Raw genomic sequence first — 19,026 nt, 5'->3', positions numbered from 1 at the left:
CCCCTCCAAGCCCTGCCACTGCCGGTCACCCCCGCTCAGCCCACAGGCCCAGCTCCAACCCTAGGCAGATGATGGGGCCAGGCCACAGGGCCAGGGCCCTTCCCAGCTGGCTGTGGCCCAGTTTGTGGGAATATGTACAAGTATGTACTGCAAAGTGTTCTAGTTTATGATGTTGTAAATATTTTTTACTTTGAATATGAGCCGGTTTAATATGTTTTTGCTCTCCTTATCTTGTCTGTTTCTTAATCTGGCAAGAAGCAGGGCTCTCTGCACATAGGCAAGAAATCCCCCTTTGTGGAGCCTTTTGTCTAGGGATACACCCTGCTGCTTACTCTTAACAAGAGAACACTGAGTTAAGTCACTAAACAGGGGGGATCAGACCCCTAGTTTAATTGACTAAACTAGGCAATGTTCTTTTTTAAATTAATTGACTAAGAAGAAAAACTGGAGGCCTGGCAACCCCTAATTGGATACTTGAGGTGATGTCATGCCAGGTATATAGGAATCTCTAAACCAGGCTTGCCCCCTCTCCTTTTTCCTGGGGCTGCTGAGAGCTGCAAACCTGAATTGGGAGCCAGAGAAACTGCTCCCCATGGGAGAGGGGAGGAAGAGGAAGGTCTTTCTCCAACCCCTTCACTGGAAAAGCAAGCTGAAACTAATGTGAAAGGAAGACCTCAGATACGGGGAAAGTGTCTCAGGGTCTGAGACTCTTATTCCCTCCTTCTTTCACCTTTTGTTTTCCTGGATTTTGAATGGGATAATACCAAGGGGGGGTATTAATCGCTGGAACACTCTGACCAGGGAGCCTGGCAGTTTGCTGGCAGATTTGGGCAAGGGCTGAGGGCCTGGCATGTTTGTTGCCACGGCAACTTCTTTTGTCTCAGCCTAGCTGTGTTGTCGAACCCCAGCTGTATGTTTTGCTGGCAGTTTTGGCCAGGATTAAAAGGCCTGGCAAATTTGGGTCAGGCTTAAGGCCCTGAACAGGATAATACCTTGGGGGTATTAATCCCTGGAGTACACTGACCAGGGTTAGAGCCTGGCAGTTTTGGGCCAGGATTAAAAACCTAGCATGTTTTGGGCCAGGGTGAGAAGCCTAGTGTTGCATCTAAAATAAGTTAATGTTTTAAGAGGACTAACGCGACACTTCCATGAATATTTAGCAGAAAGCCTTTATTAATTAGATAACAAGCTTATAGATAAATGGCAGGTAGGCTATTGCAATGCACAAATAAAACAAGCTATAATCAAGTCCAGTATATTTCTAGCTGTAACAGTATTTTCTCACCAAAACGGGCAAGAAAGGAGTTCTTATCACTACGGTTTTCACTGGATGTGGATCCGTCACCAAGGGTGGTCAGCTGGGCACATGTTACAATGGGTCAGCATGGTTCTTTCCTCCTGGGATGTGCACACTGTGCTGGCAGCTTCACGCTTCTCTTATACCTGCTCTTCAAAGCGTATTTTCTTGATGGACTGATGATCAGAGCCCAGAATAAGTCGACAGGGTGGAGGGTCATTGTCCTTTGATTGTATTGTAGATGTTAGCCTTTCAGATCTATCCCTGGTTGTTGTTGGTGAAACTGACATACACAAAGCCCTTTGATGGCTCCAGAGGTTTACCATTTAACTAACTGCAAAAGGACTTGATTAATTGAATCAAGCACCTTAGACCATGAATTGTGGGGCACCGGGGCAGGAAAGACTGCTGGGATCAGATGACCCTTGTAAGATGGGCGGCAAGACGCTTTTTGAAGATCACCAGGGTGGGTAACTGTACTGCCTCTGGGGGAGCCTGTTCCAAACCCTTGGCACTCGACTTGTAAAAACAATTTTTCCTCATGTCTAGTTTGAAGCAATCTTCAATCAGTTTGTGCCCAGTTTGTTACAGTAGGGCAGATCAGAAAATATTTACCAACCAGTATAGGAACCTAGATTGGTGAGAAACGTGGTAACAAGGGAGAGGCAATCACTTTGAAAGGGGAACCTACTCATAATTGATCTATGGTCATTAGACATAGGGTGTACTTGATACCAAAAGCTGGAGATTGGATTAATTATATTTTTGTACTTCAGGTGGTCCCAATCGCAAGCTTGCAATCTTGTGCAAAAGGCACTGTTATTATTATTTAGTCAACTGAATTTTGCACATCGGTGCAGATGAGCTCTGTCCAGCACCTGGCACATTTTGTTATTTGGTCCAGGCCTCAATGCAGAATAGGCCCGGCTCTTTTTTGTTGCCCAGTCCAAAGCAAGTGCAAATAGGTCTGGGTCCCCCTTTTATTACTTTACAGCTACTGTGTGTCAGCTGCGTAACTGAGCCCTGCTGTATGTTCAGGCCTGGGCCAAGATAGGACCGACTCCCCCCTTTTTTGAGTTCTTTTGCAGTTTTATGACCCACCAGAGCTGGGGACTGGCACTAGGAATTTTGGGGGTGTGGTATACTGACAGAAGTCACAAGTTATCCCCTCAAAGCCAGCGTGTAGAAGTGGAGACTGGTGCCCTACAGCTTCCCAGTGAGCAACAAGGGGCCCTTTCATTTTCTACACCTTGGTTTTCTGTAATAGATCTGTCCTTTTGTGTCTACATTGCTTGCAAGGAGCAGGTTTTGTTTATAAAGGACACCCCTGCCAAATTCAGTGATCCCAGATTTCTGGCTGGGGGCTCGAGCCACAGTAAAAATTCATTGAGTACCCTGAAATTTGAACCTGGCCCTTGTTGCTGCCAACTGGTGCCTGGCAGAAGAGTTGCATGAGGGATTTTTAGCTTCCTGTAAAGAACATATTTATCTCTGCCAGTTAGATTTCTAAAATCTCATGGTGAGTGTAGGGCCAGATCCAAAAAAGATCTTGAACACCTAAAGTTTGCCTAGGTCCAACTTGATTCAACCCCACCCTGGCTCAGCAACTGCCTAACCCAGGAGGTGTTTAAACTCAAAAAGTGCCCCCCTTTCTAACCGGCGCTTAGAAGACTGCAGAAACTGGCTTACTGCTCCACAGTAAAAGTTAGTTCTTTTCATTCAACAACCCCAGTGATCACTACATGATGTGTCAGAAGTGGCAAATGAGAAAAAACTTGAAAGAATCTGAGTTCCAAACTGAAGATGAAGCTAGGAACTAAGTGATGCAACACAGCCACGGGAAATCACAAGGGTTACTCTGAGTGATCTGCCTGTATAGTTACATTCTTAGCACAGAACGGTTAGTCATGGAAGTTTTGTAACCTCTACCTGCTCTTCTGATGTTGGGCAATACAGCAGAGACCAGGTTTGAGTGGTAGCTAGCAGCCATAGGGGCAGACGAAAAAATGATAAAGTCAGATCCTCAATACTCTTGCATATTGTGGGGGAGAAAGCCCTGGCTATGTATAATACCAGAAAGAAATAGCCAGAAAAGGCCGCCTCACTGAGTAGAATTTTCTACAAGTAAAGGAGAGAGAGCAAACAAACAGATGTGCACTGTAGTACGGCACTAAGATGTGCCTGCTCCTGTAAGGGCAGAAGCTGCCTGGCCAGAGAGCCCTGCAGGCTAGGCAGAGCCCCACAGCTGCAGGCTGCCTGAACAACAGCTTAATGGGATAACCATGCAGCACCTGCAGGTGGTCAGATGACGGGAAGGAGGCAGGGCTCTGGAGACAAGCTCAGGGCAAGATAGCAGTTTCACTCTCTGGAGACTGCCAAAGGAGGAGCACAACCTTACAGAGCTACCCAGAGACCTTTGGCTGCCTGCTTTACTGCATATAAAGGACTAAGGCTTTAGGAGCCTACAAAGCACTGGGGGACTAGGAGACACTATCCTAGGGTGGAAGTTTTACTTCTTTTAAGAGACAGAACACAGTCTTCATGGTCAGTGTCATGTTATAGCCCAGGGGTTTGTGTTTATGTTGTTATTTGCATCCGTGGTTTTGGGATGAAGCTATAAGGGGGAGAGGAGGCCTCATAGTGCTCAGTAGGAAGGACACACTATTGCATATAGCCCAGCGCTGGAGGGGCACAGAGACATAGAAGCTGGAGGGCCTGGCACCAGAGGGGCACAGAGATTAGGGGGACAATAAGCCCAACACCAGAAGGGCATAACAAATACAGGGCCCAGAGGGCCCAGTGCCAGAGGGGCGCAACAGACAGGGATGTGGAAAAGACCTAGCCTAGGGGCAGAGTTCAGCCCCTAGAAAGGGCTACAGGAGTCAACTATTTGTATTACATCTGCAAGGCAGGAATAAAGGGGGGATTTGGAGCCACGCAATTAGCCCATAAGGCCCTGTGTCCCAAGAGGCACTGTTTGGGAGAAGGACCCAGTGAGTGGTCCAAAGGCCAGCACACTCTAGTAAAGTTTAGTGGGACTGAAGGCCCTACAAAGGCTCAGGGGCAGCCTCCCTTATTATTATTATTGTTATACCAACAAGGCGTGGAGGGCAATATAAGTAGGTACCCTCTGGGAGGAGTTGGCCCGGTCATGGGGCAGCAGGGAACATCATAGCCACCCCTGGGACCCCACCTGCCACATGCAGCAAGCATGGAAGACAACATGGACCCAAACAATGTGTTGCACTGGAAAGCTCTGTCATGACTGTGACAAGAGAAACCACTTTGTGAAGTGCTGCAGATGCCAAACACAAAAACCTCAAGTGCCTACAGTTAAGAGTTTAATCAGAAGAATTTTATGTTGATATGGTAGAATCAAGCAAAACCAACAAAGAGCGACTGAATTTTGCCTGTGGAAGTGCATGGAACAATAGTTTTATTTGAAGTGGACACTGGAGCTCAGGTTAATACTTTACCAGGGAAAAAACATAGAAACTAGAATTGAAACCAGAAGTGAATCTAATAAACATCAAGATAATAGACTATTCAGGAAAAAAACACCAGTGAAAGTGAGATGCATTGCTAGCATCCAATCTAAAAAGTAAACTATATAAACTCCTATTTCCTGTATTACCTAAGGAGATGACACCAATTTTGGGTCTGGCAGATTCTGAAAAAACAATTTAATTAAGCGCATGCTTGCAATACAGGACGACACAGTTCCAGAATATGAGAAACTCATGTCAAAGTACAAGGATTTATTTGAAGGGCTGGGCTGCTTACCAAGTGAACATACAATTCAGATAAGTAGGCAAGTGCCTCCTGTTAGTCAGCCACACAAAAGAGTGCCTTTTGCTCACCAGGATAGGTTTAAGGTGGAGTTAACAAGAATGGAAAAATTATAAGTGACACAGAAAATCCAAAAACCTACAGATTTGTTAAATTACTGTGGAAAAACATAATAGCCAGCTGTGCATATGCCTCGATTTGAGGCACTTCAATAAGGTTATCAAAAGAGAATATGTTAAATTGCTGACTAAAGAAAAGATTATGGCTCAATTCACAAAAGCACAATTTTTCAGTAAATTGGATGCCTCTTCATTATAATAGGTGACACTCATGGAGGAAAGCTTTAAATTATGTACATTTAATAATCCATTGGAAGGTACAGATTTCTGCATCTACATTTTGATAAAAACACTTCCTCAGCCTGACAAAGGGTGTTTGTACCTGAAAGCTTGCAAATAATATTTTTCCAAATATTTGAGTTGGTCTAATAAAATGTACTGGATTTAACCAAAGAATCTTGTCTGTCATAACAACATATGCATGATTTATGAGCATATTCCCGTGTGAATACTTCTAGAGATATTAGCATCTGGGGGGTCTATCAAAGGAGAACATGATTACAGGCTTTGGGAAGCACTGGGAGCTACTAGAGAGGCAAATCTGAAGCTGAATAAAGCAAAGTGTACTAGGTATCACTGAACTAATTTTATATGGGATATCATCTCTATCAAAGGGGTAAAACTGGACAAGACAAAAATTAAGGCCACTTAAATGATGCCAGATCCCCATTCAAAGAAAGATGTGCAATGACTTTTAAGAATGGACATGGTAAATTATCTGGACAAATTCATACCTAGTTTGCCAGCAAAAATAACAGAAGTATTAAGACCACTGACAACCAGTTGCCTATGAATATAAATAAATGACTGAGGCAGAAACCAGGGATATACAGATTGAGCAGTTACAGGGAATATTGTTCATCTGAGAGATTTCATGAATGTAGCTTTGATTAGACTGCATGTGGAAATGGACCACAACCCCCAGTGGCATTGTTTAACAAGCCATTAAATGACTGTACTTTGAGGATTCAAAGAATGATGCTCAAGCTGCAAAAATATTATATAGTTGCAACTTATACATCAGATAAATCTATGTTTACTGTGGATATATTCTCTAGAGCAGGGGTGTCAAACCCACCCTAGGCCAGATTGCGACTGCAGGGGCTCTTGGGTCAGATCTATGGGGCCAGCAACTGCAGTGGGTGTAGGGCTGGACAGCAGCACACTTCTGGGAGCCGCAGCACATTTGGGGATGTATGGTGGCATGGAGCCGCATTTGGGGGTAGCAACACGTGTCTGGGAGCATGTGGCAGCACAGGGCTACATTCAGGTGGCAGCACCAGTCCTCAAAGCTGTCACCAATGGCCATGCCCACTGGGGTCCAGGAACCCCAGTTTCTGTAGCAGGCCATGCTCCCCAACTTTCAGCAACTTCCCAAGTTACCAGCGCTCCAGGTGGAATGGTTCTGCAAGCCAAATCCAGCCTACTGGCTGCCTGAAAACCCTGCTCTACAGACACAGAGTATCCAGGGACTGACCACCCCAAAGACAGTCTAGTGAGGCCAGAAGGTACAGAAGTTCCACTTTACGAGTCTCCAGATACTGTGGAGCAGAACAGGATCAGGCTAGCCACTATTACCTCTTAACTGTAAATAGCTGTATATAAGTTTCTGTATGTAATAAAAGGGCTGTTCCACCTCACAAGCCTCCAGATACTGGAGAGAAAGCACAAGTAAAACAAAGCCAACTGTTGCTTAGTAGGCAGAAAATTCAGCTGGGAGGGTATAGTCCTGTTGACTTTCCCATCTACTAGGCTACAGACAAGAACCAGACTCCCACTTGCCTGCAAAGTTCATGGTGCCCAAAGGACAATATTCTTTGATGAACACCAGCCCAGATTCAACAGGAAGAATGAAGAGTTTCTCCACTAAGCCCAGCCTAAGACTTGTTGGTTGGAGCACACTCCTGGAAGGTGGGAGATGTGTGTTCAAATCCCCACAAAGTGCAAACTTGAAACCCATATATCCCACTTCCCTTGGGAAATGCTTTGAATGGTAGATAATACAGAAGACAGACAGCATCCACTCCCACCACTTTCAACTGAGTTCCGCTCAGTTCTTGCAACAAATACTCTGTTTCAGATTCAACTCCAAGGGCCAGGCACCTCAGTTAGACATTATATCACTTAAATCCTCCTCTGAATCTAGCTTTTAGTCTCAATGCTCAGTTGCTTGCTCATTACTCAAAACAAGTAAAGATCCACTCTGTATTTGTAGGCTTATGCCCTTTTCAGAAGTAGATGGGCACTAAGATTACAGACTGACCATCAACAAGTACCTAGTGGTCGAAACAGACTAGCAACAATTCCAAAAAGATACTGTATCTGCAGATGTGGCACTGTTACCACTGAACTGGACAGTCCAATCCAAATCCACAAACTAGATGAAAAAGCGTCTCACAGTAAGAAAATATCAACCGTCCGTGTACACACAGCATGGTTTTAGTATCCACCTTCCATTCCCTGCAACCTTCAAAACAAACAAGCATAAACCAACAATAAAACCAGGAAGACTACAAAATAAAATAGACTTTTTGACACAACCCCTCACAGACCCTCAGTGATGCTGTACACCTATGGCTCTATCATATGCATTTGAAATATAAAATACACTTGAAACTAATACATGTCAAACAATCATGGTAACATATGTTTTGTTCTTTGACAGGCATTGAAAGTGGTGAGATTGTCCCGTGTGCCTCCTGGCTAGGGATGCTGATAAAGTCATAAAGGTCTAATTTTGCAATTCAGTCATGTTTACAGAACTGTGGTGTTCTGATTATAAACCTAAGCCTACCCTTTTCCCCTCTCTAACCCCCACCTCCAAAATTATGCTCAACTTGTATGCAGGGTTGACCTATAATCAGTCACCCTACAATGTTGATTTTGTGCTTGCAGTAATTTTGTGACTTATTTATTTTGTGACATTTATATTGCACCAGAATTTCTCTCAGTACAGTTTTTATATTAGTATTCTTAGTGCATTTAACCCTTTGAGTCTTTTCCTTGGTTATTTTATTCTCCCGTGAGATTTTGTAAAGGCAATAGCAGGTCAAGATCTCTATCTGTAGTTATCATTTTATGTTTATGGGGAAAAAAACCTGTTTCCTGAAATTACACCTGAAAATATGGGATACATTTTATGAAGGGTCACCTTATCAGAAAAATTACATATTTTTGGTCTTTTTCTGTTTAACTAAAGACCTTAAGATAATTCATTAATATTTTTTTCTCTGACATAAGTAGAGTTATTCTAGCATAAAACAAGTAACCTAGAATGAATGCGGCCCTTTATCATTTAAATGAGTGCTTGCATTTCTGTTCTTCTTTTCTCCTATTAAGAATATTACCTCTTTTTCTTTAATACCATTCTTTTCATATCCCCTTCCTCCTCTGTGTAATTTTCAGCACAGCCAAAGCATTTTAGAGAAGGTCCTGCCTCATTTGTATATTTTAACTCCAAATTTGTATCTAAAAGTATATACATGCTATACTACACATATGTACACACAAACACACAAGCACCAAAATGCTGCAGAACAAGAGGAAAACTTCTCCACACTATTCCAATATACTGTTAAGAAGCAATGAAATGTAAAATTGCCTTTAATGTTACATTTTCTGGCATTCTCATCCACTAATTTATAATGCTAAACCAATCCTGTGAAAAAAGAAAAGTAGCCACATAGCTGTCATAGCAGTTATTTCATCTCACAATTGATATTTTTAGTTTTGAACACAATAGAGAGTACAATAGAAAACAGTTCTCTATTATAGGTCTGGTTTTTTTAGTATTTTTTTTATTTTTAGCACAGCAAATTCTAGCCAGTCTAAAGTATATCTTCCTACTTCCAGCCAGCTTCAGCTGATGAGCAGTTTCCTTGTCTCTTGACAGAAATAACTCCTTTAAATTAAACTTTGATTTTGAAAGAGAAAAAGTAGTAAAACATCCCTTGTTAATTTACAACAAATATTAGTATTTCTGCAGAAATAAAAACAGATGTTTTTTATGACATGGTAAAGGTTAGAGACCTTCCTTCCTATCCATCCACTTGACATGACAGAATTGTTCTGAATCTGTATCAAGTCCAGTTCAGATTTACATGACAAAACTGGTGCTTTCACTGCTAATCTTAGGAGACTTATTGCTAAAGCTAACTTTATTTTTAGTCTGATTTTTGTGATGTTTCTTTATCACATTTGGTGCTCACCATTTTGAGAAACTTGATGTTTAAAAACAGAACATTTACTCAAGCCCTCTACATGGACCAAGACCTTGTAGTGGTGGATAGGCTTGTGTGTCCCAATGATCTTGAGAGCTATGCTGCCCAGGGTCTCTCGTTCCTGACAGATCAACCATTGCAAAGAGGCCCGAAGGGAGGTTCCAGACAAACCATGGTCCAACCCCAAATCCTCAACAACAAATCAGGCAGAAGATGTCAGGATTTCAATAGGTGTAAAGATAAAAAAAATGCTGCAGCAACATGGAGGTCTCCTGCTGTCAAGTTCTCCCTTGTCACTGGACCTAGATCTCTACTTTATCAAGATTAGATTGTGTGGCTGCTCTTTCTGTGCACTAGCTTCATCATGTAAAACAAAGTCACATGCAGGCTTCTACCACAGGAAACACCACGCTTTTCTGTAACTATGTCCAAAAGCCCTAAAGCAGTACCATGATGGACACGGGACTAGCAAATCCAGTAGTCTCCAACCACACATCTGCACACTGGTGGCAGTAGCCTGATGGTAGTCTTGCACCTGAGCTGAGACATGGGTTCAATTCAGGAGAGCTCTGCAGCTCCTACCATGACTGAGCAGTCTTATTCAGAACCCCATGGGAAAAGGGCTAGAAAAGGTGTCCTAAACCTAGGCTGACTTATCTGCTTCTGGCTTTATAACCACATCTGCAGTCCAAAAACTTCATAAGATGACAATGATTTTCACAACATGGAACATTCACACCTTAATCGATAACTAAGACAATGAATGACCAGAAAGAATAACTGCCATCATCTCCAGAAAACTAGGTAGAAACAACACTGAAGGCTATACCTTCTTCTGGAGGGGGAAACCAGCCCAGGACAGATGTGTTCAGTGTTAGATTTGCCATCCAGAATGAGCCCATCAGTCAATTTATGGAGCTCCCTATGGGCAGTAACAAATGCCTTACGACCTTCCATCTTAAGCTGAGCAACAACCAACATGCCACCATCATCACTGCATATGCTCCAATGTTTAATGCTGACAATGATGTCAAAGAACAGTACTACTCCAACCTTGACCATGTATTAATTAGTACTTATACAGAGGACAAGATCGTTCTCCTTGGTACCTTCAGTGCTAGAGTCAGATGTGACCTAGAACTCTATAGTGGCACCATTGGGAAGGAAGGGGTAGGGAAAACCAACTCCAACATCATGCTTCTTCTGAGCAAATGTGTGGAGCACAGTCTTGTCATCGTGAACACCATCTTCAGACAGAGGCACAAATACAAAACCACCTGGAGGCACCCTCATTCTAAGCACTGACACCTCCTCAACTATGTCACTGTTAGAGCCTGTGATCAAATAAATATTAGTATCACGCAAGCCATAAAATGATCTGACAACTGCTGGACAGATCGCCATCTTTTCAGATCCATTATGGACATCCAGTTTGCTCCAAAACACCGAAAAAAGCCAAAACCAATGCAAAGGACTCTCAACACCAAATCTCTTCATAACCTCTATAAACGTCTATAAAGCATCTCCAACAGAGGCTTCATGGAAAGCTCTCTGCCTTGTCTACAAATGAAGTCAAAACTAAGAAATTCTGGAATGGGTTTAAAACCACCAACCACATGGCTTTTGTATCTACTGGCTATATCATTCATCAACCCCAAGACTTGTTTGATGAGAGCAGTACCAAGATCCAGGACCTCCTTGACCAGAAGAGAAGGGCTCATTCTGCTTGGCAAGATGACACCTCATCTCAGGAGACAGAGATGATGCATCAGCTTCTCAAAGCTAAAGCTCAAAGAAGAAAATCAAAAATCAGTAGTGGTTTGATAAAGTCACGGAGATCCAGTTCTAAGCTGACAACCTGACACATGTAGCATTTTCCAGGCAATGAAAACCATCTATAGCCCTACTTTTCTGCAACTGCAGGATGGTTCAGTGCTCCTCAATAGCAATGAATCTATACAAGCTAGATGGAAAGGGCACTTTGAGGCACTTCTGCACCATGAGTCCACTGTGGCAGATACCACAACTTTATTCCATAACACTCTATGCCTTGTCATCCTTCCTATCCTGGAAGCCTGGCATGTCTTCTTTCTGGAACTGACACTGAATATGGAACAGATGAAGGGCTCTTCAATCTGGGACGTCTCTACTCACAGGCCAATGTACTCGAAACAACTATCCTTGACCTTCAATATGCCCATGGCTGCATGATCCTTGCACACACTGAGAAAAACCTCCAGACTATGCTGGATTCCTCTGGAGAAGCATTTTGAACTTTGGGACTCTCTCTCAACATCAAGAAGACTAAAGTGCCCTATCAGCCTGCCCCAAGCTATTAATGTGACCCCATCAATAAATTACCATTGAGAAAAAGGCTCTGGAGGTAGTTGAAAACAGGCAAATCGCAATTTACGCACATTTAACTTGCACAAATTTGGCTTTACACGCTTGGCTGCTGGGGCTGGCCGCCGGGTGCTGGCCAGGAAATGGCGCATAGTGCGGCACCGCGTGGCATTGCCTGCATGCGCTGGCATGGCTGATGTTCTGCTGACTGCCTTGTCCGGGCCCGACAGCAGCAGCGATTTCAACTATACGCGGTGACCTGGGAACAGAACCCCCGCGTAAGTTGTGATTGTACTGTACTTCCCCTACCTCAGTAGCCACCTCTCTGAGAACATGCATTGATGAGGAGATCCAGCACAGGATCTAGTGTACAAGTGCCTCCTTTGGGAAATTGCTTTGGAGCATCTTTATTCATTGCTGTCTCTGGAAAGACACCAAGATCCAGGTCTACAATGTGGTCATCATCCCCCACCCTCCTCTACAGATGTCAAATGCGGGTGGACCTACCATCATTATCCCAAGAGCCCGGAGAGGCATCAAGAATGATGTCTCCAGAAAATCCTCCATGTCAAATGAGAAGATCATCACACAAACACCAGCATCCTTGCTGGAGCCAATGTTACCAGCACCGAGCTGGCAATCTTCAAGCACCAACTTTGCTGGATGAGATGCCATATGTTGATGCCTGATTCTAGACTCCCAAAACAAGTGCTTTTCTTGCAGCTTGGCAGTGGCCTGAGATCTTGTGGTGGCCAGAGGAAACATTATAGGGACACTTTGGAGGCATACCTCAGGAAAATGGATGCCAACAGTAAAAGATAAGAAAAGCTGGCTGCCAACTGACTCTAATAGCGCCACAACCTGAACCAAAAAACAGCCCATTTCAATAAAGCATCTTTACTTTCCAAAAAGAAATGAGAGCAGAGAAAGGAAAAGGAGAGGAATCCCAGCTTTCAGTCTACTCTCCCTTGCAGTAAGACCTGCAATTTCTACAGATGTATTTGTGGCACAAGGATTGGTCTCTTAAGTCACCACAAGACCCATCGGTGAGCTGTGGCAAAGATCATCTTCAAATCAAGGGATTGCCACCACTGATTAGAATGATTTAAAGTATGTGAACAACCTGGCTTTGTTTTTGTTCTTTCTAAATTTTGAAATTAATTATAACCCATCTAAAATTACAAAAATTCAGGGATTCATCAGACTTCACACATTTCAATTGGTCTGTTTCAAGTGCTTCACTGGTTTCAGTTAAAGTGGCATCAATCTAAAAAGAAAAAAAAAAACACACCTCCATATAAAAACTATTTCCTCTTATTATCTATGTATTAACATAGGTAAAGAGAATCAGAAATTATTCCATTTTAGCTATGATGTAAAAAAATGGCAATGACAAAACTGTCAGTTTGCTGCATCCCCAATCAGTCAACCTCCCCCTTTGTGAGAGTATGTAGGCTACCATGAGACAGAAAAATCATTTAAAAACATGAGATTGTCAAACTACACAACTTTTAGGGCATGTTTACTATGTGAAACTATCTCTATACTCTCTTAATATATTAGATTTTGGATTGGTATATCTAAAGTAGCAAAATGCCCATCAATAATGATGGTGGGGGAGACAGGGACGGGCAGGGACAGAGTCCCCTGTCCACCCCCTCCATTGTCTGGGCCCACCCCTCCTCTTATCCCCCATGCTGCTTTGGGATCTGGCCTTGCTCCCCCCCCTCCACCAGGTCGGGCCTGCTCCCTCCCCCCTCCCCGCCCCTGCCAGGTCAGGCCTGCTCCCCCCGCCACCCCACGTGGGGCCTGCTTCTCCCCGACTGCCATGTCGGACCCATTTCTCCTCTTCCCTGCTGCTGCCGGCCAACTTCTCTCTCCCCTCACTGCCGCATCAAGCCCGCTCCTCGCCTTTCCCCACCCCTCACTGCCACATTGAGCCCACTGCTCCCTCCGTTTCCCTCCTCTCCTCGTCCCGCCACCACATTGAGCCCATTCCTCCCTTCCCCCTTCCGCCGTCACGTTGGGCCCAGAGCCACTCCCCCCACTGCTTGGGGTCCTTACAGCTCATTTCTTCATTTTATCAAGAACCTTTTAAATTCCATTCCTGTACTCCAGAGAGTTTGAGACTGTTAGGACATGAAGTCAACAGGGTATTCAGAAGTTGTACTTATGTTCAAGGAACACTATGGAAACCATAAATTGCAAATTTTAAAGCAAACAGAAGCTATGAAACTCCAAAATATAATATTTTTTTATATAATTTATATGCAATGAAAAACAAGCACAAGTAATCCAGGTTACTGTCTTTAATTAAAAAAATAATTTCGCTGTAACATTTTTATTAACAAATTTGGAATAGGAAAGGGATAGAGTTTCCTGATCAAGACTGTGGATGACAAAACTGGAAGGGGTCACAAACTCTCTGGAGTACAGGAATGGAATTTAAAAGGTTCTTGATAAAATGAAGAAATGATCTGTAAGACAACTAAACGAAATTTAAAGCCAATGTAAATTATGAAAAAAAAAAATTTCCCATTTCTTACTTTTGTTTATCAGCTAGGCAGTAGCATCACTGAGAAGGATCTGGTGGTTATGGTAAGTCACTCCCATAACCCATGATGCAGTCACACAAAAAAACCCAACAAAAAAAATGCAATTTTGGGCTACATTATGGGATTATTATATGCAAGACACAGGAGATAACCATAACACTCTACTCAGCATGGGTTGGGCCTTACCTGTACGCTGTTCTGGGCTTTCCATTTCAGAAAGGACATGGAGAAATTGGAGAGGATCCAGAGGTGAGCAACAAAGAAAATGAAAGGATGAAAAGGTAATACTGAAAAAAAAACTAGGTAGTTTTAGCTTGGAGAAAAGAAAATTAAGGGGTACCATACTACAGTATTTATTCAAATCCACAACAAGATTCCCTCCCCTTCCCCCATCTCCCCCCTGCCATCCAGCATGGGGAAGAAAACCCCTCGTTTTGGATTTGAATGCAAGCTGGGGGGACAGTAGCTGGCCGCTGTGGCTCCGACTCTGGCCCCTCCCCACCCCCCTTACTATCAGGCATTGCTTCAACTCCATTCACTCCAGGGGCATGGAGCACATGGAGGCTCCATCTTCTTCCCAGCCAGTCAGCAGTGGCACAGCTCCAGTCCTAGGAGCTGCTGCATGGCTGCACAGGGACTGTGCTTCCATGTGTTTCATGCTTGGGAGAAAACGGAGCTGAAGCTGCATCTGATAGTAAGGGGGAAGGGGGCAAAGGCTGTGGAAAACAGGGGCAGCAGAGGCTGAAGGGAACAGGCAGCAAAGTTGGGGGAAGGCAGGCTGCATAGGGAAGAAGCTGGGGTGTGCCAGAGGGCAAAGGGGTCAGCTGCCTTCCCCCCCGTCACTGCTTTTTCCTGCTGCAGCAGTGGGAGAGCAGGAATTTAAAATGACCCTCCAACAATTAGATTCTACACCAGGAAAATTATAATCTATAAATTTTCCATTTATAGTTTTCAACTAGCAATAATTGCACATCGGATTAACCCAACTGGCTACAAGACTGGTACTGCACAATACAGAACCTTATTATTGGGAGGGGGACATCTTACATTCAGCGTAATCCTGGATTCAGATAAATACTGTAGTAATTTCCATGTATTTGAAAGGCTGTCATAAAGGAGATAGAAAACAACTGGGCAAGAATGCAACCTTTTGTCTAAATAGGGTTGGTCTTGTTTATGAGATAAAGTAAGTAAGTAGTGTTAAAATCCTTCAAATATCCTTTTCTGTAAAGTAAAATCTCCTTGAACTTTTGGTGAATCTTTCCATGAGATACTGGGAAGTCACTATTAAAACTACTCCCCTTTACTCTGACTTCAGAGATCCTTGGTAGCACTCACAATATCTTTTTTCTATCACAAGCATATTTTTCTCCATCACTCCATCAGGTATTTCACATGAAAGCTCTTAAATCTTGATCAGTATTAACCATTCACCTTCTCATTTGCCTGATGCAGCATGAACACATGGTAGGTATGGCTTAAATTCCATAATCTGAGCCACATGCTTACCTAAAATTATTGGGATTTTATTATATTTACTACTGCTGGTTTTTAAGAGACCTCCCACAACTCCTTACTCATTCTCTATATAGTGCTCTCCCTTATGATCCAAAATTCATCTTTACACTGCTGTTTACAAAGATATTTAGCTGTCTTTTTTCAGTAAGGACCCAGAACTCACATCCATATAAAGCAACTGTCCAAATAATAGATTTGTACATCTGAAGCGTTTTTTAAGATAAAAATTCTCCTGCTCTGTGCTTGTGCCTTAGTCTCCTCCTTCAAACTATTATTCATAATTAATACTCTAAATACGTAACTTGTCCAATTTGTTAGTAACTTCAGCCTTCTAAGGAAAGCTTGATGCAGATCTTCTCATTGGCTCATCTTCATTACTCTTAAATTCCATTTTTCTTCCTGGTTTTTCTCCTCCAACTTCCTTTATCCTATATATAGTCTCTCTTTTAACATAGCCAAATCATCAGCCTTCTTAAAAAGATGATGCAGGCAATTTAAATTCTCAGGATGGGAAATACTGGAGAATAGTACCTCTCCCTGGCTAAGTCAAATAGGAAAGAGGCTTCACGCTCCCTATTCATACTTCCATTTGGACTATAAACTCAATTGCACCATCTTAAGTTTCACCATGGACTCCGAATTTTGTACTGCAGCCCAAAGAACATCACCATGTGGGGCCCGTGGTATATATTACCATAGCTCTTATTATATAAGTATTCTTAGTACATTAGCATCTTTTCTCAAGCAGATGATGGTTTGAAAACATTTGTTCCTTAGAGACTTCATACTATGAAAACATTTCTGAGCAAAAAAATCTGCAAGCTTCCATCTCAACCATAAGCTCCAGGTAAAAGCATCAGTTGTTGTGGAGGAAAAAAAATCTTTACCAGCTCAGATTTCAAATACAGAGGAACACACGTTCTTTTCAACATAGGAAGACTGCACTGACTCTCATCTTCATAGAATGCGTAATGGAATATTCAAAATGAACGCCACATTACAAAAGTACAGGTACTTACTACTGCTCGAGAAACATGACCACAATCACTGGTATTCAGAACACCTTCCCGTGCGTGTTGCAGCTAAACACCAACCCCCAAGCCCTACACACAGGGTAAAATAAAGCATAACAAAGATAAAAGATTCTATATCTATTGTTTAGGCATGAATTGACTAGACCAATCTGCTTATTTAAAAATTCTCAGATATTTATTGTGTTCATTTCCTTTGCAATTAAGATCCACATGAAGAAACTGTGACATTATGTAAGACATTTTCACACTTGCAGTAAGTTGTAATTTTATTACTGCTTTTACTTTCAACTTATTTGACAACTTAAAAAGGTAAAGAACAAAAGATCAGCAAATTGGTTTGAATATACACAACTGCTATATATTGCATTCAAACACATGAACTGAGGTAAACCTGAGCACTAGTTCAGTTCTTTTTAACAGAAGTAATCACTAAGGAACACAATCATTTACCAAATCACTTATACTAGGAAAGACAAGTCAAAAGTCAGAGATTCAAAGGCTTCCTCTTAGTCATTCAAAACAAGGTCCTTCAAGATGATGTTGTATATTAAATTTAACAGGCACCACACATCCATACACTATTCAATTCACAAGTTACTTCCTCTCTATAAAAGGTAAAATATACATGTATTCAAGAAGGGTGAAAATATACCTATTGTGGGACAATCAAACTTGCTTATTATAAAAGAGAGGAAGGTGGAAAGCAGAGGCGATTACATCTAAACCATTTTCTCTCACATATAACCACTTTATATGTTACTACCACATGGTAATAAAGACAGGAGCAGCAACAGCAACCCCTTGCAGCCGAGGACAATTTTCTTCTATGATGGTCTAAGCTGTGGGTCTGAAGGTGGCCAACAAAGCCAACGCAGGATCAACAGGTTCTATTGCAACTTGGGCACATTTCTATGTGGGGTGGATGGCTCTGGATTTCTGATGTGGTCCATGACGCACTGGTTTCGCCACTACTGCTTTTCCATTTTGCATTCCTGTCGTGAGGTTTAAAAGTAATGAGATCCTTGCAGCAAACTGTTCCTCCATTTGGGACGGTGCTGGGCAGTAGCCTCCCATGAGATGATATTGATGCTACATTTCTTTCAAGCTGGCCTTCAGGATGTCCTTCAAGCACTCTCTCTACCCTCTGCTTGAGCATACACCTTGACTGAGGTGGGAGAATAAAGCTTGCTTCAGGAACCTGGAGTCAGACATCCAGGTGATGTGGCCAGCCCAGCAAAGTTGATGCCAAATGATCACTGCCTCGATGCTCATGGTGTTTGCTTGAGAAAGGACGATAATGTTGGTACGTTTGTCTTCCTACTGGACTCAAGGGATCTTCTGTAGGCAGCACTGATGGTACTTCTCCAGCAACTTGGCACCTCCTGTACATCAGCGTTTCCCAACCTTTTTCACCCCATGGCACACTTACGTGGCCTCCCCCACCCCACAGCACACCAGCCGAGCAGGGGGGTGGGTAACACGTGGCCAAACGCTTGCAGACCAGAGGAGGGAAACTGGGTGGTAAGCGGCTGAATGCCACAGACCAGCGGGGAGTGGTAGAACTCCGTGAAGCTGCAGGTGGGCATAGCATTTGAATCACTGGCTGGAGCCATGCCCCCCCCCGCCTATCTGGCTGACTGCAGCAGCAAGGGGCAAGGGGCATGGCTCCAGCCCAAAATGCCACAGCAAACTGGTTGGGAAACGCTGCTGTATGATGTCCGCTTCTCAGCTCCATACAGTAAGGTAGGGATTACAACTGCTTGATAAACCATGAGGCTTTGTTTCAAATCTAATGTTGCAATCTTCAAACACCTAACACCTATTTCCTCAAGTGTCCAAAGACTGCACTTACATATTTGAGGCGATGTTGGATTTCTTCATCAATGACAACTGACATGATCTTCGCTGCTTGCCAGCTGCCAGAAGAATATCAGGAACAACATAAACCCTTCCACATGGCCTTCTTTGACCTCATGAAAGCCGTCAACTGCCTCATTGCTCTTCAACTGATGATTGGAAGGTAGCAAATGTGGTCCCCATCTTCAAGAAGGGGAAGAGGGAGGACCCGGGTAACTATAGGCCCGTCAGTCTTACCTCAATCCTGGGGATACTCTTTGAGAAGATCATCAAGGAGCACATTTGTGATGGGCC

General features: G+C 43.1%; 1 protein-coding gene across 1 annotated transcript in view; it reads right to left on the bottom strand.

Annotated features, from left to right (window-relative positions):
* The window catches only part of ASAP2 (ArfGAP with SH3 domain, ankyrin repeat and PH domain 2), a 210,861-nt gene that overhangs the window by 174,984 nt on the left and 16,851 nt on the right, over positions 1–19,026 (bottom strand). The window contains exons 3-5 of the mRNA XM_019520660.1: positions 18,728–18,791; positions 12,951–13,035; positions 10,611–10,759 (exon numbers count right to left, since the gene is read on the bottom strand). Of these exons, the coding sequence (XP_019376205.1) occupies positions 10,611–10,759; positions 12,951–13,035; positions 18,728–18,791 (298 nt within the window). The remainder of the gene's footprint in view (positions 1–10,610; positions 10,760–12,950; positions 13,036–18,727; positions 18,792–19,026) is intronic.

This window comes from Gavialis gangeticus, unplaced genomic scaffold, assembly GCF_001723915.1.
Source record: "Gavialis gangeticus isolate Ggan-Ray unplaced genomic scaffold, GavGan_comp1, whole genome shotgun sequence".
In the NCBI taxonomy this organism is placed as follows: domain Eukaryota; kingdom Metazoa; phylum Chordata; order Crocodylia; family Gavialidae; genus Gavialis; species Gavialis gangeticus.
Note: the sequence above shows the minus strand (reverse complement) of the source record. Positions and strands in the feature narration are given on the sequence as shown.